Here is a 22,804-nt window from a genome sequence, read left to right as displayed (position 1 = left end):
AACATGCCTAAAATATTTCATACATTTTGTTTTTCTTCTTAGCAGTCAGGTAAAACAAACCAAGAATAACAAAAAGTTATGATAGAAATTTCAAATAAAAGGAATTATCACTGACATTTCACCAATCAATCCATATCAGAATATTTGAGAGTAGACAGAAATAATACATCAAACAAATTTGATTACTTTCATTGCCAATGAATTTAGCTTACTCTCTCTCTCCCTTTATCCGTTTCTCTTCTTCTATTTCTATCTCTCTCACTTGTTTTCTCTTTCTTCTGCATAGTTGCATACAATATTGAAATTGATAATTATTTATTTTCCCTTTCTTTACATTCATCCCAATTTATTTTAATTTTTTTTTTTTAAATTCATCTATTTAAATGTCTCTCCAACCTATTCTCATTCCTACCAAACAAAAGAAACATTGAGAGTGTACTGAAATTTTCATGAATTTGCAAACAGAAGAAAATGAAATTGCTTTTCAGCTGCATTGTATCTGACAGGGTAAATGGGGACCAATATGAGAAAAAGAGGGGAGAAAGATAGAGAGCTCTCGATGGGGCGATCTTTGGAGGGAGAATATAGAGGGATTTATAAAATGAGGAATGATGCTGCAATCGGGCAAGCGACCTTTTGTCTGCGCCATCTCCATATGAATATTGGACTGCACTGAAATTGACATTCCCGCAAGGCCACATTCATAACTCTTCAATAGGCCGTACATTAAGCAGGAACTTGCATATAACATCTACTGTGAGCCAGAAAGACGTTTGGTCATATCGTTTTTGTACAGTTAACGACCTTCTGGCTTTGGGAAAATAAAAGTTGAGTGCAAAAACTTGATGCCTGCATATTACCGAGAGAGATCACATTTGTCCAAATGTAAAGTAGCTTCATGCAAAGCTTTCAAAACATAATTTTGTTATTGAATATTCACAGTGCTCTATATGAAATGTATTTTGTTCTATCAATCATGCTTACAATGTAGAGTTGTTTACTTCAACATAGTTTTTACATAAAATTCCCTCTTTTTCCATTTAGAAATAAAGTATTTACTTCCCTTGTGCTGTAAAAACTGTAACATAATAATTTTGTGCCTTGAAACAACTTAATAGAGACAACTCTGCATTTTTTTTGCAAACAGATTTACTTTGACATTTGTACGGTTATCTTTATTGTATGTTTTGTGAAGAAGAAAAAATGCAGCAAAGTCAGGATATTCAAATAGTAGGGTGTGGATCATGTATACAAAACATTACAGATTAAACATATAAAAGATAAGTCACTTCAGGTGGAAAGAACACAGGTTGAAGTAAGATTTTTGTTTAATCAAATTTGTTATCAATTTTTATTTGAGGTTCTGATATCTAACTTTCTGTAGATTCCTGTAAAATCTTATAAGATTTTTTTTTAAAGGAGGCAAACTCATTTGGAATAGTAACTAAGTGAGTTTTATCTCTAAGTGACAAAGCAGTTCATCACTCTACATGAATAGAATTTCACTCAAAGTCATCTGAAGATTGTTTGGAATCGTTAGGAGAACAATACAATCAATCTACCCACTCAGGTTTCTACAATTATACGATCCTCAGAGTTTATCTCCAGACCACTTCCACTTCAAGAGAATAACAACACCCACACCGATTTAACAAGTAGGTCTTTCAACTCAACAAAATCAGAAAAACAAATTATCTCGTACCTTGCTCTACAAGACCAAAACAAGAAATCATTAAACAATGCGACACAAACTCAGTAGGAAACAAATAAACATTTGGAAAGCTGCTTGTAGAAGTCCTTAGCAACCTGCCTAGCACACCTTAACCGCAAGGCAATTGTTGAATGGGTATAAATAGCATGGATTTGAGGGGAGACGTCAAAACATTTTAACAGAAGAATAGATCATGTTTACTTTCTTGGAAAAACCACCTCTTATACAACTGGATAGATGATGTGATTTGTAAATTTGTCAGAATTTGCTGATTCTATTTGTTCTGCCAAGTTGGTGATTGTCATCACTGCTTGACGTACATGTACGTCGACCTCTTGGAGATCGATGCTATGCTTTGGTATGCCACCCTCATGTTTACCATCTAGATTTCAGGTGAATATATTCAGATCTAATAATGCAATTACCGCATTTTGTGGAAATCAGATTACCTAAATTCAATGGAGTATATAAATTTACACATGAATGGAAAAGAACAACACACCTGCTTGGATAAATTGCAGCAAAATAAAATCAAACAAGTTCTGAATGAGCTGAGATCTCTTTTAGAATTTAGAAATAGCACAAGTTCAAACAAACATTCTTTTCCTTTCAAGTTAGGGTCATCAACATTTCTAGGAAACTGTACTTCCTAACCTCTAAGACTATTTTAGGTTGGACCACATTTGCATTGAAAGTATTAAATGTGTTTCATTTTATCCCCTGATAAAAGAATAAGAAAAGTAGTAACATTAAATTATATAAAACCACATCTTCGCTATGTCTGATTAAAATGAGATTCTCAAACAACAATTAAGCAGAGAAAATAAACTTTTAATTCACTTTGAGACCACAATTAAATCAATTATCCTACCACCAGCCAGAGACGCAAAACCACCAAGTCCTCATATTCTGGACATTGCACTCCTTAACCAACGATATTGATTCTAGGCAGAAATGAGAAGTATTTTTAAGGCATCGATCAACTCACCACATGTGCATAAATATCCCGAATATAGTAAACAAAACGAGTTCCATGATGAACCATTGTGATACCAAGATGCAGTCCCGCACAGCAGGAGCAAATTATCTAAAGGAGAACAGCAACACCTCTTCTGAAAAACAAATTGCACCCTCAGAAGATGACAGAGGTATCTGGAATCACTCCAACCACCTTCATCCACTCTTAGACAATCCTCAACACAAGATAGGCACCTGCTGCTAAACACTTGCTTGACTCTGTTCCAAATATCTCCTGTTTGTCCCGCAAAAGGAGAGATGTCAACAGGCAAAACTTGTGCCAACCGCAAGACAGGAGCTTCATATTTATACGTCAGGGCGGGGTGCGATCGAGTTCACTGTCCAAAGACAAACGCACACACTGTACATGAACTGTCACAGAGCTCGAGCACAAATACACACAGACAGCCGTACATTACGCAATGTGTGCAGACCTACACGCAAACACAGACTCTCGAAACGAAGTACATCCTATCGCCGTCACTTAACGACAAATCCCTCATTCTAACTCGTTTAGGCAATATTTGATTGTTATCAGGAGTTCCTTAAAAAGGTCTAACGCAAACCAAACGGGAGAGATTTAGATCTTCTTCTTCCCCTTACCCTAGGTCATTCTTGAGAATCTGACGTCACAAATATCGCTCTCTTTCTCTCTCTATCTTTCTATCCTCTCCTCTTTTCCTTCTAAATCGCTTTACAAGATTATGCTAATATCATTCTTATAATCCCTATTACTACTTCAACATTGTCAATTTACACTTTGCAGTCAACAACTTTACTCATTGTTATTTCATCTTCCTTCCTTTTCATCCTAAATGAAAATCCTCCAATTCTAAATGACAGACTCTCTCCTCCTTTCATACAAATCAATTTATTCATGTCATTTCTAAAAGCTACTAATCTGTTTATTCATTCACATATCCTTCACATATAACACTTTCTTGTATTCTCTCTGCCCGTCTCTTCATCTGTTCTTGTTTCTACTCCTCCCCTTTTCATCCTCTCTCTTTGTCGCCCTCTTTCTTTCTATTTGATGTCTCAACTCTCAAGACATTGTGAAAGTTTGACTGTCCTTCGATCCAGAGCCCCTGTAAGCCATCCCACTTTCTCTCACCCACTGTCAAATAGCTAAAAGCATCCTGAAAAGGGCATGTCTTTTCTGAAGGAAACTGTTCAATGTAGCTGCTACCTCAGCCCCCCCCCCCCCTTCAGTGTGGGTGTAAACAGGTATGAACACAGAACAGGCAAGCGTAACATCCGCAACAAATTGGGTGACATTCACGAGCGAAAGTCCTGATCGTCAGTCATGGACAAGACCTGGTGATGATGATGATGATGATGCACATATAAAATCTATGAATTGCCTGAGGTTGCCTGACAACTAACTGTTTGGGGCAAAACATCAACAAGTTTGTCTCGCATGTTTCTTTCATGTTTGAGGTGGATAAACAGAAAGTGCTGTCAAACACAAACAAAACTAAAAAGAGTCTGAGAAGTCGCTGGTTCTTAAACTGAGAGTGAAAAGTTCAACAAGAAGTGATTTTTTTTCTCACAGAAAAGGGTAGTTCTCAAACATTTCCTCCCTGTAAAATTCAATTTCGTCAATCTTATCTGCTCGATTGATAAATTAAGGATGACAATTTGAGTGACAAGTAACATGTGAATCACTACCCACTGGCAAACTATTTTTTGGTCCAGATCCAAAAGGCCGATTTACACATCCATATCAACAAAGATCTGCACACGAGACATATATACACTGTAATACTAGAAACTTTTGAGTTCTTGAAATGTTTGCAAACATTGAAAGTGATTCAGATGCATGAAATGATTTAATCATAATTGACACAACACTTAAATTTTGCAATTTATGAAAGATTCTCGTCACAAAAATGGTAATTCTTAATAATTTGTAAAAGTTCCAATTTGCAAAAAGTTTCTGGTTATGCGATAGTAGTTTGCACCCTACCCTCTCTCTCTCTGTGTATCTTTATGTCTGTCTTTCTGTCTGCCTCTGTCTCTCCCTCTTTTTCTTATTCCTCGCCGTTTGTTAGTCTGTTACTCTCTCTCTCTCTGTTTCTCTCTCTCTCTTCCTAATAACCTCAACATTATTTTTCTACTCTTTTACCTAATTCTCAATTTATCTTTCCTCTATCCCCTTCCTTATTTATTTCTTTCTTTCTTTCTTCATACACCAGAACCTTAATCCAACAACAACTGTCATGACCTGAATGCACTTCAAGCGACTGTCACACACGATAGATAGCTGAATCACGTTAGTATGCCGTCAGCACATTAGACCCTGTATCCTCAATGTCCGAGAAATCGCGCTGCGCACCGGCTATCGCCGCAACATCTCTACGCTCACCTTCCTGTGACGCAAACACGCAGCTCCTTGGGACGTTTGGACAAACTTTCTTGTCGTGCCATCACCGTGGTTAATAATACATCCAGGAAGTGTCTTAAGTTCACCAGCGTTGTCACCCAAAAGTATCTCCTGACGATCAACAAACCAACGCCGAAAATAAAGAATGAACGCAGGAGGAAGCAGGCCTCAATTTACACAGCAATTCCCAGAAGGATCTTTAAATGATTTTGTTTTTTTATGTGGAAAGGCTTTTGAAAAATGGGACGAAAGAATTCAAGTTAATAACATCTCAATGTGAATAGAAATACAAAATGGGGAGCTTGTTTACTGTGTTCACAACTTCTCAAATGTTGCAAATTAAAAATTTTAGTCGGTAGATCTTCTGTTCTTCTTCTTCCTGCTTTAATCCAGTCAATACATTAATTTTTGTCAAACATGTCATTATGGGTTTGTGGTGAGTTGGTAACATAGGTGACATGCTGTTCATATTGATTTAAAATTTGAAATTTAACACAAGAATGTAACCAACAAACAGTATATTCTTTCTATATTTGCAGTACCATATTTTAAAGTTATGTGTATTTATCAGGAAATGCACAAACATGATGCAAATTGCAACAGTGTACACAATTGTTAATACATATTTGTTATGGTGTTCATCCAATTTTAGCTATACTCATGGAAGCCAATTGGTTTAGACACTGACATGAACACACCATCCAATAAATGTGATAAATATGGTATAGAAAGTTTGTATGAAAAAGATAAAATCAAGTTCGAGTATGAAGACAGAAATTTGACAACTTAAGGAAAAGATTCATGGCTACGGACATGAAATTAAAAAAATCATAAATAAGAAACCATCTGGAAAAAGAGTAATGAAAAGAGAATAAAAAGCGTAAAATAAATAATTTCTGTGTGAACACATCCCCATACATCAACAGCACTGCAAGGAAGCCATTACAATCTTGTGGTTATGTGAGAGGAAACCCTAACATTCTACCTACCAGTCCCTACGTAGATACCAACAGCCATAGACAACATCTACCCAAATTAGGACAACTTCTGATGTCATAATGCTTTCGTCTTCAATTCATACACATCCTGATATGGTCTGTTTGGAGCCAGAAGGGCGTGAGGTCATACTTTCTTGCACAGAGTTCACTGCCCTACTGGCTACAAGCAGATCACTGATACCACCTATTGGTAGGCATAAGGGCATAAGTTCAAACCATTTTACACAGAGTAACAGCCTTCTGGCTCAAATGGATGATATTGTCTGTTTTTAGCCAGAAGGGTATTTACGCTGTGTAAGAGAGTTCATGTATTCGCAGCTTTTTAACGCCCTTCTGGCTACAGCTGCTACACACAGATTATATCATCTAATCGGAGCCAGAAGAGCATTGATTCAAACCATTTTACACAGAGTAACAGCCTTTTGGTTCTAAATAGATGATATTGTTCGTTTGGAGCTAGAAGAGCATTAACTCGGTGTACGATATAATGACATAACACCCTTCTGGCTACATAAAGAGGTTCTACTTGGGGCGAAGAGGGTGTTAACCTTTATACTTGAATACAGACTTAAAGCCCTTCTGGCTCTCCCAGATAATATCTCCTTCATTCCTGGTAAGATAGCGCCATCATTAACCTAGAGTCTCGCCCGGCTGGCCGTAGGGTCGTTATCTCTTAATTAACGATAACCTCGTCTTTGACCAGGCCGTCAGCTCGTCACAGGAACATCAACAACAACCACACAAAAAAAAAAATGCATGCTCTTAGACTAATGTTAGTTTGCAGGCAAAAACTCTTGTCGGTCAGTGTGTATGACAGTGTCTGCACTGTAACTAGACTACAGAAGGCTCTGTTCTTTAGCCGCACTTGAAGCAGCCAGAAACTGTTAGATATAGGCTCTACTCAAAGCTTTAGGAATTGAGGGGAGGTGTAAGAATTAGAGTCTGTGCTTGCAGGCAAGGCTAATGTCTAAAAATAAATTTGATTTACAAGAATTGTTTTATTTGCAGACAAATTAAGAAATGTCAAATTCAAATGCAAGAAAACAGTTGTTGTTATAATTACAAGTGATTAAGTCAAAATAACCTCACTACTAAGAATTCATCCCTGAACTAACATTGATAACAGCAATCAGTTTTCCTGTCGATTACAGTTTCATTGACGGTTGCCGCAGACAGTCCGATAACCCAAACTTTGATTTCCCCGAAACCATTTCAAGAATGTCTGCACATGACTTTAGCGATGAGTAAGAGTAAATAGTAAATGCTCAAAGGTCCATTGCAGAAAAACATTCAAAGATATTCCAATTGCTGTGCTTATACATCCCCAGTGTAAGCTTTAGATTCTACACGTATCGCACGTCACAAATGCTGTAAAAAATTAATTATTGAAATCCCCCCTAGGACTGTAAATGCTTTTCTGGTTTAATGAATGTCGATGACTATTCAGATGTGCGATATGTGTAGAATTAAAAGTAAATCGTAAATGCTCAAAGGTACATTGCAGAAACAATCAAAAAAATATTCCAGTTGCTGTGCTTACATCCCAAGTGTAAAGCTTTGATTCTACACGTATCGCACGACTGCATGCTGTAAAGAATTAATTATTGAAATCCCCCCCCCCCCCCCAACTGTAAATGGTTTTCTGGTAAGCGATTGTCAGTGAAAAATGTTGAATATTTTCATGGGGTCATATGAAAGCGCACTCTCAGCTGGTCAAAATTTTATGGAGCATTGTAGGCCTATTTCTTAAGTGGTAAGCATTGCTGTTTTTGTATAATACCTGAGTAAATATACAGGAAACAAGAAGAAATTTTCTCATTTTCTTGGTTTGTGTTGTAAGCCATAAAGATATAGAATTTATAATCATAAATCTATCCAAACAAAGTTATTAGCTCAAAATGTTACCTCTTTAGCCTCCTCGTGATAATAGAAGCCACAAATGACTGGCATAGCAGCAGATTCGGGCATGCTTTTTCTTCTTCTTGTTGTTGTTGGTACTGTGGAAGCTATAGATGTAGTGTTTATATCCTCCATATCCAATGCGAAGATAAAGGCATACAGAACTCAAAGTCTCAAACTTCAAAACATATCATATATGACTGCATTCAAGTTATCCAAGTATTCGCGTGTACCAGTACATTTAATGATCTGCTGTAGGACTGTCACACAAAGGCGAAAGCAAAACATAGATCAATCTGCTCATCAATAGCTGGAAAATGAACAGGCAACAGTCAAGAACCGATTAGCACTTTTTATTGCAGTTCTGCCCATCGGAGAGGAACAATTTATTATATTGTTGAATATTCCAGATAATTAAGAGTCAAAGTCCGAGTCGTTGGGATTCCCAAAGACTTTCCAAGAATCACACTTCCTTTCCGAGTTAGAATTCTACAAAAAGCGGCCTAATTCACGTTGAAATAATCCTCCAATATGTTGAAATCAGAAGAAAGGCACATAAATTATAAACAAAAATATTGCAGTGCGCACGAGATGCCACTTTTCCTCTTTTCAAGTTATATGTGTCAACTTTGATGTATCCTTTACGAACAGAAACTGATGATATCCTACTCCACAATACAAGGCAGCTGTGTTACAATCCTGGGAACTTGGCTCGTAACATATAAGTTCCTGACTTGGCTTCACAACTCAAAATGGCAAAGAACAACAATGCTTTCCCATATAAACGACAACACTCAATCTTAAATCCTACTGAGAAATATTTTGACAAAATATGGAAAACGGAAGGATGTGCATGCCACGTTCAATCTATGAAGTCGCTTTCTGGTTTAGAAGAAATCCTAAACTCTGGCAGCTCTGAAATCCATATTTCTACGTCACATATAAACTTCCCACTGTTGACATGAAATCCATGAACCAGACCACAAATGATCGTCAATCACAAAGAGGTAGGACGACTTAATTTCACAAGCTGGTGATCATATGACAGACAATAGGGAAAGACGAAAGACAACAACGGCACAGGACGATGGCCCAGAGTTGCAGAAGGGATGTGTCACAGTCATACTGGATGTCCTCCTACGATCTACCAGGAAACCAGACACCAAACTCGACACAAATAAACATTATTCCACCCGGTCCAATGATTGGTCTCTTATCAGCTGTTACCCAATCATCTTCCTCTTTTTTTTTATGTCAAGCTTTCTTTTGCATGGTCCCGGTTCAAGATCAATGGCAGAGGCGGAACGCATAGCATTTGGGTTATTCAGCTACAGGATGTGTTCTTTCTTCTGTTCTACCTTTCTTTCCTTATCTGTCTTCCTTCTCCATCTCATTCTCTTTTTCTGATCTCCTCCTTTCTTTCTCTCACTCTCACTATCTCTCTCTCTCTCTCTCTCTCCTTCTCTCCCTCTCTCTCTCTCTCTCTCTCTCTCTCTCTCTCTTTCCCTCCCTCAATCCTCCCCCTCTAGTATCCGCTATGGTTCATTTTCCTTCTTGTTTTCCATGTTTCCTTCTCTATCCCCCTTTCAAATTCTTCTTTTATATCCTCTTAAAAAGTCTCCACATTACGGGTCATAAGTCACATTCTTTTGCATACTCCCCCTAGGACACAGGCATTTCTTATTTCCTAATGCTTTTCAAATCTTTCCGTCTCCCCCCTTCCCCCAACAACAAAAAAGGGGCGAATTTGAATTCAAGGGATGATCCAGAAATACCAAACATATAAGCCTCCAGGAAAACCAAGCATGATTTATGATCCTCTGTCAAGGCCTCAAATCCTTTGTGCAAAAACATTTTTTTAAGGACCCCTGCGAATCATAACTTACTACGTCACCGAGCACCCCCCCCCCCCATATTTTGTTTAACCAACAGAAAGGGCCTCATGTCAACATATCTACCAAAACCAATGAATTTAAATGATAAATAACAGATGAAAATCAAAGAATGTATAATTTGACATGATTTATATAGCACTTGGAACTCTTCTGGAATTATAACAAAAATGATTGATAGTACAACTGTAGTGAATAAAACTAGTTTATGTTGCCCTTGGCACATTACTTATTTCGGGATCTACATGGATCGCTGATTTTAATACATTTACATTTTGTTTCCTCTTTATGGCTTTATGTAGACAACAAATTATCAAAATATTTACATTTCAAATTTTTGTGACGCATTCAACTTTTTTTATGACATTTTAATCTGGAAAGAATGAAAAAAACAGTGAAGTATACTTGTCATTTTAACAGTTTGTCAACATGATTGTATGATATTTTGTGCACTGATAAACACTAACTAAATTTTCTTCTTTTGAACTTATTTATTTCAAAAAACCTATACACACACTGATATCAAGTCGAGTCAGAGAAGTAAAATAAGAATGAATTAGCATATATATTTGTATACATTATACAGGCTCCATGTAGCTTTGCTTGAATTCCTCTATGACACCATGAACCTATGACACTGACATACATGTAGATGTCCTCGTTACCAAAGTGATCATTAGCCATTAGATTGATAGCATTACAGGAAGGAAGTTACATGCGTGTTGGCGGTTTGTAATTCCGCCCGACATCCGCACACATGCGATAATCCTTAGCATTTGATTTTGTCATTTTAAAGATAAAGGTGAGTTCTGGTCATGCGATTGCATTGTGAAAGAAAAGGTGTGGAATGGATCAGAAAAAGTCGATCATGTAGCATGTAAGTATTGGTGTGTACTGCAAAGTTCTGGAGTCATCAAAATCATAATAAATTTGGCCCAGTCTTAGTAAAGTAATAAGCACTGTACACAGAATGATATGGGACTACACAAATGGTGTCGGGGATACTACCTTGATTTCCTAATCTTTTTATGCTCATTACTCAGCCATTATACATTTTTTACCAAAAACTGTTTGGCAAATGACATTTATTTGTAATCCTGAACATTCAGTATAAGTTTCATTTGATTCTGTGAGAATTCATTTTCATTTTTTTTAACCAGCACTCACCTTTGTCTTTAACACAGACAAACAGACAGAGCAACACAAAGGTATAAATGGTAAATGAACTTTCATCACTGAAAGAGGGTGGGGGGGGGGGGGGGGGTTGGTTGGTCTATTTTCATTATAGTTTACATTAAAAAGTTTAAGATATTTCAAGTGATAACTTTTAATAGCTGTTCATGCAAGCTTTTCATAAAACCAAAGATGAGTAAATACAAAATTTGATGAGAAATAAATCAATTATTCACAAACAATGCTAAAGTATAAAATAAATTGTAAAACATACAAAATGTCTAGTGCAATTAAATGAACAGTGTATATATATGTATCGGTACTAAAAAATTAGGAGGGCTATAGGCCTACTACATTTTCTCATTTTTCATCTACAGAAGAAAAAATTAAACCAAAAAAGTTTCAGAAATCCAGACTTTTCTGAAATGTAATACCTCTTAAGATATAATGTGATTGCCTGATTGGTTGAGTTACATCGCATTTTACTTCATCTCCGAAAGAAAAAGGGAACATGACGAAAATCTAGCCCAGGAGCGGGAAAATTCTTTGGTTCCCAAGCTACATTAGCCACATTCTCCCTCTCTCTCATTCCAAACCCCTCGATTAATCCTAATAATAGACTAGAAATAAACCCCACAATCGAAGAATGCAAAATGGGAGAGGGGGGGGGGGGGGAAGAGAGCCCTTTCAAGTTTGATCAATTCAAATGAGACACAGAGGAGATACTGTTACGGGGTTGAATGGCAAGGTTCTCCGGGCTATTTACCCAATTAATTCATGAATGAGTTCGCCAGGCTTTCGATTCTAGTCTGGAACATTGGCAATGGCAATGGAATCGGTGGAGAGGGAGACATGTGAAGAGGGAGAGGAAGAAAGAAGTAGGTAGAGTGTGAGAGAGAGGGAGGGAGGGAGGGAGGGAGAGAGAGGGGATGAGAGATTGAAATCATGCTTCACATACAGCTTTAAAAGGTCAAAGACTAAGAAGAGAAAGAAACATGGGGGGTAAAGCTTTAAAAAAAAAAGTTTTTAGCTGTGAAATGATATTTCAATCTCATCCTTTATTCACTTCATTCCTACCAATTCAATACAATAACAACACCGCATGTGTTGGCATCAACTGAATGCTTAATTTATTATCCTCAACACTTGCCAGAATGATCTTTACAGCCATATCAATATATCAAAAGTTATATCAATATGGGTGTAATCAAAATTTAGGAAATAATTATCTTCATGAAGTCTGACACTATTTACAAGCTATTAGCCACGCAGCTGAAAGCATATTGACATGTTAGATGAACTCAACTTCACAGAGTACCGACAGACAAACAGTTCCCTCTTTCGCAATTAGTTTGATAACCTCTTCCAAGGCTCAATAGACTTTTCTTTCGCCACTAAATTCAATAATACTAACTTTCCTTTGAGAATGTAAACGAGACATTAGCCTCAATTAGCTACTGGAACCTGGAGATTCACAGAAAAGGCCACTTTCTTCTCCTTTTTTTTATAATGCTATCTAATTACAATCCTTGGACTAATATTACATGTAGCTATGTGTTTTTTAATCTTATAAAGAGGAATTTGTGAGCATCCTTCATGCCCCTAAAGTAAGATGAATCGTAATTCAGGGGCAGGTTCTTGATTTTCTTTTAAAAAAAAAGGGGGGGGGGACACTATTACCCCAAAATTGTGACAACAAAATAATGCAAAATAAAACTACAGACAAAAAGGAAACCAAACAAATCAAAAGGGGTAATCCTGCACATTCTTTAGATTTATTTTGAAAGGGGTGGGTAATGTGGGTTAACTTTTTGTGTCTATTAAAGATAAACACGGTTGCATTTTTAAAGGGGATGGGGGCACAGGCCAGATGTGCCCCCCCCCCTCCCCTCAGTGTGTACGGGAAGGGTTCAACACCCAGATAGATAAACAGACCTTTCAAGTAATATCTATTTGTGCTCTGATATGATATCTCAGTCATATATACAAGATGGAGTGCTGCTCAATATCTTTCTTTATTATTACTGGGAATATATACTGATATGAACCACAAAGTGATATCCCCAAACATAGGCATATAGGTATACGTTATCAGAGAAAGCACAATGTAGTATGTACCAAAATTTCCATCTGTTGGGATCCAAAAAGGGCATTAACAATGTGTAAAATGATAATAGTCAATGCCTTTCTGGCTCTAAATAGATGATATGCTACATGAAGAACGCGTCATCTTGGCATAGAGACGATGTCGTAATGTAACTCATCAATTGATTTATATTGTTCAATATGCTTGGGGTAAATCGAAAAATTGCTTTACTTTGATACAGTTAATGCATTTTGTTTCAAAGTAAGATTAGTCAGTTTTACTATTAGATATTACAGTTTAATACCAACAACTTATCAATTCTAAAAGAAAGGAGAAAAATATCTAGCAATTAAGACTATTAAGAATATAACACTCTTATCCATAATCCTCAAACTTCAAACTATTAGATTCAGATTATGTCTGTTTTGATATCTTCTATTCTTCGATCATCTCCTCCCTTACCCACACACAGCGCTGTGTCTCCAGTCATCGCGCGATCCACCAAAACAATCCTCGGGTAGAGAATGAGATGCAAGGACTGTCTCCGGTTCAGCGTTGATGGTGTGTAATTTTCTCAGCTGATTGGGCACGCGACACGGAAACAGTCCAGGCTGTGGACTAGCTTCTAGCATGCCTGTAACAGCCCCCCCCCCTCATATGCTGATAGCCAGAAGGGCGTATGAACTCACATCACATAACGCCCTTCTGTCTCTCCGTCTCTCAAACAGACACGAAGGATGACAAATGCATTATTCATCTTCGACCCCTCTGCGATAGATATGCACTTTTATCGATCTCTTTCATGACCGCTAAGTTCACAAGCACTTCCACCTCACACCATGGCATATGTACAACAGACTCATTGTTGCCTTGAAAGTGGAGACATCTATTTAACTCTTCTCAGACATGTCTCTATCAATAGACCTTTTAAGATGACCCCTATGGCTTTGCCACAATTATTTGCTTACAGTAATTTCTCATCTCACAAAAGAAACTGGTGCAGGAGAGTACAAAAGGATATCATTTGTATGTCTTTCCTAATCTCAAATTTTACAACGTATTGAGCTGGTGAAGCATTTGTGAAGGTCATTTAAGTCGAAAGCAATGAGCAGAATTTCTACACAGGCTGGATTTTTTCTGATCATGGTCTCCCCTAGTAGTACTATCGCTAAATTCTGAATCAAATTGGGATATGATTTTCTTGAAGGTCATATAAGTCGAAAGCAATGAGTAAAAGTTGATATGCTTTTCAGGATTTTCCTTGTAGTCTCCCTAGTCCCTAGTAAGTATTGCTCAATTCTGAATGAAACTGAGAAATTGATCTAAATAGTAATCAGACTTGTCATAATTACGGTTGGTATGGGGTGCCCAGCAGGTGTGCATGCGTATTGGGAGGCTTAACCACAATGGCCATATCCATTTTCATTCACATCGTATTAGAGTCAAAATAATTTGAATCAGAATTGTAATAATTCTTGGGCTTTCTATACCTTTGTAAGAGGTTTAAGTAGGGTGAAAAGATAGGGGTAATTCATGGTTAGGGTAAACCTTACTTTAGAATCTTTTATTTTTAACTAGGAACTGTTCCTAACTAGTAACTATAGATAAGCCTAACCACATTTTTGTTACATAATGTAATTATGTTGTCTACATGTACAAATGTTATGTTGGCCTACTAAATCAAAGGAGCCTAAATACTTTAAAAGATATCAAACCTCAAAAATGAGGAAAATGATGTAAATATGTTCCAGCTAGCATTTAGAAATAAGTAAACCATAAGCTCTGTTTCAAAGGAAAGGTATTCTACTGACACTACTTCAGATTTACATACTGCCGTCTGCTGTTCACAATGTCATGATAAGTTGACAGCAATGTCCCACAATGCATCACCAACTTATAACGCGTGCGTGATGATGCTAGGGTACAGGAACCGGAAATCGCTCTATGTACACCTTTACTGAAAGAGGCGGAGTTTAATATACATCAGGACAACAGTGGTAGCGATGTCGGTAAAATAACCTGCCCTCAATATTCTCTCAAGTGAAAGACAAATCCATATTATCAATTCCACTATTGGATATTATGATTCATAAAATTATTGATTTGATAATGAATCATGAAAGTCTTTCCTTAGTGTCCTGGTGATTATGGCATTCCACTGACCTTGACCTAATATTCAACATTACAGAACATTCAAAGCAATGACTGGACATATATGTCCTTGTGTGGTTAACCATCTAGTTCACATGAACTTCGTAATTGAGAACATGGTCATTTTCATGGATGTTGTTTCCGTGACTGATGTGATGATTTGTGGCATTTTATTTGGTATTGCCCGATAAAACGATACATACAGTAAATTAACCACAAACATAATAGACATTGTTTGCACAGTTGGATTGCACAATTTCATTTCATATAGGTCAGAAGTTGAAGGAAATAGGATCATAATGAAAATTATTCAAAAAGTAAGCAGATAATAAACCAAAGATACGGGTGTATTCATATTTCTGCTTCAGAAACTATTTCACATGTCTGAATGACTGCACAAATATTCTTGATAACTAATTTACTTGCTCCATCATTCCATATATTATACATCTCTTCACTTTTTTTGAGATAAAAATTTTTATGACAAAATTATAGTTGCAAAATATTTCATCCTAGTCCCACCAACTGAGTTGAGTGCAGTGCTCAGTGATGACTTCAAGAAAATAAACTAGAAAACATCCATAGCACAGGCAGTGAGCATTCGCATGAATGACTGCCAAACAAATTGAAGGTAGTGCTTGGTCATAATACGGCAGTGTATATTTTTTGAATGAAACTATGAATATACATGGTGCACTTCCAAGTCAGGAAGTCCCATTCATGCCGATTTGCAATTAACAAAGAGGTTGATTACTGCCTTGGTTAGTGTGGTGAGCATTGTGTCAATGGCATGTCTGTCCGCGTCTCTACCACCATTATAACCAATGTTTGCATTCACACTGCGTTGATTTCCAGAGGAGGAGTAAGAAGGGCATTAACTCATATATTTAAACACAGAGTTAATGCCTTTTTGGCTCTCAGTGTGCAATTGAAATCAATACAAGCATACTATGTACCTGTATGATATGCTACGAGGTTATGGCGAACTCTGTCCCCTTTTAACACAACTTATGCAAGGCACTTGAAAAGATGATGGATGCATATTAGGGCCAAGTTACAAATATAACTAATAATTGATATTCATGGAGGGATATCCATACTAAACTACCGTAGTCTGAATTTAATGATGAGATGTAAGAAAAATTAAAGATAACAAATGTATTCACATTGTATCCCATCTCCCTGTCTGTGTGAAGCGTTTACATGTAGATATGAGAAACCACAAGGTTTTTATTTTGCAAAGCATCACTTACTTAAGTATATTAATATGATATCCAAATTATATATTACAAATTTGCCATTTGTTTGTGAAGTGGTCATAAGCCATTAATTTTTCATTTCATACTGGCATCTAATGAAGTCCAAATTTAGACCAAAAACTATCAAAAAAGTGGCCAAAGAGTTCATGGATATGCCATGGCCTTCTATAAAAAAATTATCTATCTCTTTCTGTGAATAAAGAATGAACCTAAAATGAAACCAGGAAATTATGCTGTTATTATGAGTTTTTTTGCCAGTGGTTGATTTTTTCATAGAAGAAATGCAAGGTTGTGTGGCTGGAAATGTCCTATGTCAATAAAAAAAAAAGTGTGCCAGTTCAATTGTTTCAGGATATGATTTTTCTCTGCCATGTTGAATAATTAACACTCTTTATTTAGAAAGCGGAAATTGGTTATAGTTTTTAAAGTGATATGATATTTTTGATATGATAAACCAGAATACACTGAGGATGGGTTTGTATTTCAGGGTTGTTTAGTGCCGTTGAATGAGATAACATTTACAAATACAGTCAAATATTAAGTGAGTACAAATGAAAGTTAGATTTGTCCATATCTCAATGCAACTTTTCATTTCCCCCCCCCTTTTCTCTCTCTCTCTCTCTCTCTCTCTCTCTCTCTTTCTATTAATACACTTATTAATTGACTGAGCTTAAAAAGGAGCTCATATTGTCAGTTATGATTTAATTTGTCCAATTATAAAGTTATAAAATATATGTATATTACTCTCCTTCTTTGCCCCCCTCCCCCCTCCCCCCCTCCCCCCCCCCCCCCCCCCCCCCCCCCCCCCTTTTTTCCTTTTCTATTCCCCGTTCAATCTGTTTATCTCTCCCACACTTTGATACCCTTCACGGTTGAAAATACAACAAAATTAAACTGATACTCATTTTATACAATTAGTACGAGAAACCATCAAAAGCTATGATGTATAAAATAATAAAACACCTACATGTACATACCTTCCTATATGCATGCAGTTGACCATGAAGCTGTTGACAAATAACAATGCCTCTTTTTTTTAAAGCTCCAATTTCATAATCTTCATAATTATCCATCTCTAAGCCTGACTAACTTTCAGTTATGCTTTTCTTTTATTAAAACATGAAAAGAATTGAACAGACCGGAATAAACAATCCATTTAATATCTAATAATGTTTTGTAGGTGTTTCAGTTGAATTTTCCGGGTTTTTGTTGTTGGTGAAAAAATTGATTGTGTCAATGATTGTTTCAAGAAACCCTCAAACGAACTTAAATGTAATATACATATATTTAAAAATGCATCAATTCAAATTTTGAATTATCTCCCAATTTTTGCTCTCTAATTTGCTGAAAAACTCCTTTTTATACAAGAGTGAAGCTTGAAGCAGTCATTTCTTACACCTCTTTGGGGGTCTGTAAAGGGTTGAATTTTCTTTCCATGCTTAATTTCCCAGACCAATAACTTTCATTAAAAGCTGTAGACACACTATAATGAGTCAGATCAATTATGTTTACATTGGCATAGCAAAAACAAACACGACAGAGTTAATAACCTAAAATTTGATGTCGCACATTCTCGCCATATTGACTGATATTTGGTCTCATGAATGCACAAAAACAAATTTGCCATTTTTGTTTGTTTGTTTGTTTGTTTGATGGAATACATATTTATGAATGACATCAAATTTGAAAAACAATATAAAGACATAGACGATTGAAGCCTCCACAATGTCGACCGAGTAAAATGAAACAAAATTAAAGGGAAAAAAACACCCCCTACTTCTACTGCCGAATAAATGTATGTCGACTTCATATTCAACCTTCGGCAAAGTGCAATACATTGCTTTAAAAGTACATAGAAGTATGGAATGATAATTAAGCAATTCAACCTTCGATATGAAATTAAATATTCTAACCAACTTGTTTTTCATCACCCTACACAACTCAATCAACTTAAAGAGGTAAGGGTTGGCGTTAAGCGTACACGTATAATGACCTTTATTTAATTAGAAGTACAAGTACAAGCCCCCTCCCAAATGGTATAGCAATCAATTAGTCCATTCTAGTATTAAAGACCTTCAGCCTTCACTGCTATTAATAAGTCCTCATGAACTTGTTCTCTCGCAGGTAATAAAATGCTGGCTGTGCTGCCGCCATACCTTCATTTAACCTTGTCAGAAGGAATTAAAGCACACTTTTCATGTAAACCCAGTGTACTGGAATGCTTTAATCACTTACGAGGAGGTGTTGAAAGTCGTTAGTTGATTTCATATTGGATATTGAAACTGACCAACAAATATTCTACAAATGTACAGGTGATGTTGATTGCTAAACCACTGAATTCTAAACCATTCTCTCCCTATTCCCTAGTAGATCTCTTTCCATTCCCTCTCCTCCTTCCTAATCGTTCTTCTTTTCTCCTTCTCCCTTTTTCTTTTCTTGTCTATTCTATTCTCTTCCCTTTTCCCTCTCTGCCCTAGCACTAAACTCATTATTTCTCCACGTTTTTTAAACATTTTTTTCTCCATTCTTGAAAAACGTTTGACTTTTTCCTAAAAAGGATGTCAGGGGGAAGTTGAGCGATCTTGTTCTGATCATGGTTTTGTGAGACACCGCAAAACATAACAAGGCCAACAAATATGTCATGAGCACATTATCGGTACTGAAACTCATCATCAAAACACAAGCATAAAAATAGATATTGAACAAATGATATGCTTTTGTTTTCATTAAACAAAACCATATGTTTTGACTGAGGAAGAATGATTTACAGTATCCACAAACAATATCCAACAGTAACAAAACAAACAGAATCTGTTTTTCTTGACTTAAAAAAAAAGGTCTGGCAACCCTTTGTCATGTTTCCCCATTGTTTCCGACCACAGTAAATCAGATAATCACAATGCATGAAAATCCATAACCCCCTCAAAATTATGACATTCACGATTTTGTTCAAAGTACAAAGTCAACTGCATCTTGCGGACTATCCAAAGAGCATCCTAAATCATCATCAGCATCCTAAATCCTAAAGCACAGACCCTACTTTGACACTTTCTCAAAATATGTTGTGTCTTGAGTCAAACCTAACCCAGGTTCCTACTGGTTATGTCAATAGAGGATTACATTACAGGGCCTATGGGCTACAGTCTCTGTATAGTCTCCCTGTTCAGATTTCAGACCCTATTCTAGCTGTGAAGACTAACATGGGTTCTACAAGCAAACTATAGTGATCCCACATGTATACACTCCGCAAACTATACAAAGGTCAAGTTGTGTGTCATTGTGTACAAGGGGAAAGGCCTACTGGTAGTTTCTGAAGGATGGCAGAGAATGAATACCACCCCCTCAGTAGAAATTCCATAACTTGTACTCAGTGGACCAGGGGGTCATAGTACACACTGAGCCAAGCGTTAGTCAGAGATGTAAAAGTGGGTCTCCCTTTTGACTTTATAGTTATATTCCGAGAAAATTTTAAATAGAAATGTTCAATATAGTCCTACATTATGTGTGTCACAGACGAGTAGTCATGATGACATCATCATAGGCAGTTACTACTTTTCCAGTAAAAGATTAAACATCTGGAAATCTTTCCATTTGTATTTGAAATGCACTATCCAGTGATTTTTAACCTAATATTCTTTGGCATATGGATATTTTCTTTACAAATAAATAATAAGCCTGCAATATAAGAAACCCGATTTATCACGCTAAAATTGCACATTCCTATGTCATTCAGCATATCTGTTATGGGTTTCATACTCATTATCAATGCATGAGAGCAAACAAAATGAATGAATTTATAATATCTGTTTCCATTTGTAATTTTCATGTATGTGATTTTATCTTTAACAGATTTAAGCTAGTACAGAGTCCCAAGAAACAACCTCAGACTCAAAGACTGCTCAACAAGACTATGGTTCGTACGAAAGGCCATTCCTCTGGAGTATCACCATCCATTGAATTAACTCCAACGTAACTGGCTCAGACAGCGAATTCACTTAGACAATTGCCTGATTATAACTGTCGATCTACAACCCCAAGCCGGCCAAGAAGAAAGGGATGAAGGGAGATTAACAAATCAATAACGAGCTTAAGAGGAGGAGAAGAGTCGTCAAGTCCTGTATGACTCATACAAGGACATTGATTATTCAAGAAGATAGTAACCATCTTCCTTCCCATCCCCCCTAACACTCCCTCTTTAATGAGCTAGCTTGGACCAGGCGGCTGGTATATCCCGGACTGATAAGCATGATGATGTCATATGAGTCAATGGAATTGCACGTAGCGTGAAAAACTTGAAGTGATATGCACTGTAGCGTGGAAAAGATACGATGAATGAAAGCTAATTCAATGAATCGCGCAAAGTTGATTGTGTGACTTCATGGTCGGATAGATGGCTGGTATGGTAATGATTATAATATCTGTTTCAATAATTACTTTTCAACAAGATATCTGCAATAAAAGTATCTCATAAACATTATACAGCACTATTTATGATTATACTAGACAGCTACATGTACATGTAGTTTACATCATACAATTCATGTTGTACAAGTGGTGCATTAAAAAGAAACATTTTCAGTGAATTCATCTTTCCTTCGATGTAACCCAATAGCCTACAGTTACACATGTAGGAATACTTGCTAGTATCTCAACATTATAAACAACCGATATAAAAAGAAGTTGTCTTCATGGTAATCACACACTAGCACAACAGTATACATGTAGTCAATACTACACATAGCATAAACTTCCTTCTGCAACCGACAGACTGGTAGAAAGAAACCTGGAATACTGTTCTCGGTAGAAACTGATGTCATTTTGATTACACTGTACCATGTGTTACATAGCTTTATAACATGCAAGCTTCATTTTGCATTGTGGATAGGTATGAGAAAAGCAGACTGTAATATCAATCATCAACTCATACATTGACTGGCATTCATGAATTCATCTTTCATCACTGGAAGAAAAGAAAGAAAGGGTGATCGAGACCTGGTACATCAATCCATTAATTTCCCCCATTCTCATGTGAGACCAGACGGAAAATGTGATACATGTTCTCGAACACAAAATTGGAAAAACTTGTGAATTAATTCTTTAAAAAAAATACAATGCACTTATAATATGTACATGTACTCAAGAAGATTCTAGTAAAGAACAAAATGATAATGATCAATCATTTAATGTAGCGTTTGAAATTATGATGCCTAACTTAATCATAACTGCAACAAATTTAGTAGAATCATTAGCAACAATCATGACTAACCATTGTTATCATAGTAGCCATGCTCAATTATCAACATATTGTTATTGATAATGATTGTGGATATAAGCCTATATGTACAAAAATATCAAAAAACCATATGGAAAAGTCATAAGACATGTTTCTTTCCATATCAAAAGATACCAAAATCTGACTCTTTTTCTTGATGGGTCCTGCGAATATATCATCAAGAACATATTCATACTTTTCTTGACAACTAGCTTTCAACCCTACACAAAATAATATGACAGTGGACTTCTACACCATGCTATGCATGATGGAGAATATATAAACCCATCGGTCTCTTTCAACAGTCCCACATACCGATACACACAATCACAGACTCAATCTATACCCATCCATCCAAACAAGCAACGCTATACCATGGAGATATCTCTTCTTATATCTCCATGGCTATACCAAGGAGGATATTACAAACTGTCTCTGTACTCACGCCACAGAACTGTTTTCTCTCCTCTGCCGATTCCATCACAGCATGGTTAGTCCTCGTACTGGTGGTGGTGGTATTATATCCGAGAGCCACTGAAACACATCCTACCCCGTGCATGCCTCTAGATGCGAATGACTCAGATATGATCTATGGACTCTCTGCTGGTTGGTTTCCCTATGCCCTCATTCTCTCTCTCTCTGGTAATAGAGGGTTTCTCATCAGTCATGGGCAACCAACGAAAGAGAGAGAGAGGAAGAAAGAGAAAGGGGACACCCACACATACAAACACAAGAGGTCACAGTCACAATTGTCAGTCTTTTTCCTCGAGGCCTGATTGATTTTTAATTTCATTTTGGCATGGAGTACAAGGTATGTAGACCCACGGAAAAGAGGATTAGATACACTTTTGTGAAACCTCTCTTGGTACTGAATTAGTAATAATTTCATTTGCTACATGTATGTATTGGTGTGTTAATCAAACCAGCTTAGGTACTACAGTAACTATAAAATCTATGTGA

General features: G+C 36.6%; 1 protein-coding gene across 3 annotated transcripts in view; it reads right to left on the bottom strand.

Moving 5' to 3' along the window:
* Positions 1-22,473, bottom strand: part of LOC576962 (breast cancer anti-estrogen resistance protein 1) — a 48,635-nt gene extending 26,162 nt beyond the window's left edge. The window contains exon 1 of one of the 3 annotated variants that reach the window (XM_003727809.3): positions 22,290-22,473. In XM_003727809.3, coding sequence (XP_003727857.2) covers positions 22,290-22,403 — 114 coding nt within the window. In that variant the 5' untranslated portion in view covers positions 22,404-22,473. Of the gene's footprint in view, positions 1-2,699; positions 3,654-8,017; positions 8,186-22,289 lie in introns of those variants that run through there. The other 2 variants (XM_003727810.3, XM_011682625.2) reach the window with 2 other exon arrangements.
* Between the last annotated feature and the right edge of the window lie 331 nt (positions 22,474-22,804).

The sequence above is a fragment of the Strongylocentrotus purpuratus genome, unplaced genomic scaffold (assembly GCF_000002235.5).
Source record: "Strongylocentrotus purpuratus isolate Spur 01 unplaced genomic scaffold, Spur_5.0 spur5_scaffold_8, whole genome shotgun sequence".
NCBI lineage: Eukaryota > Metazoa > Echinodermata > Echinoidea > Camarodonta > Strongylocentrotidae > Strongylocentrotus > Strongylocentrotus purpuratus.
The sequence above is the reverse complement of the archived record's forward strand: the minus strand, read 5'-3'. Positions and strand labels throughout refer to the sequence as shown.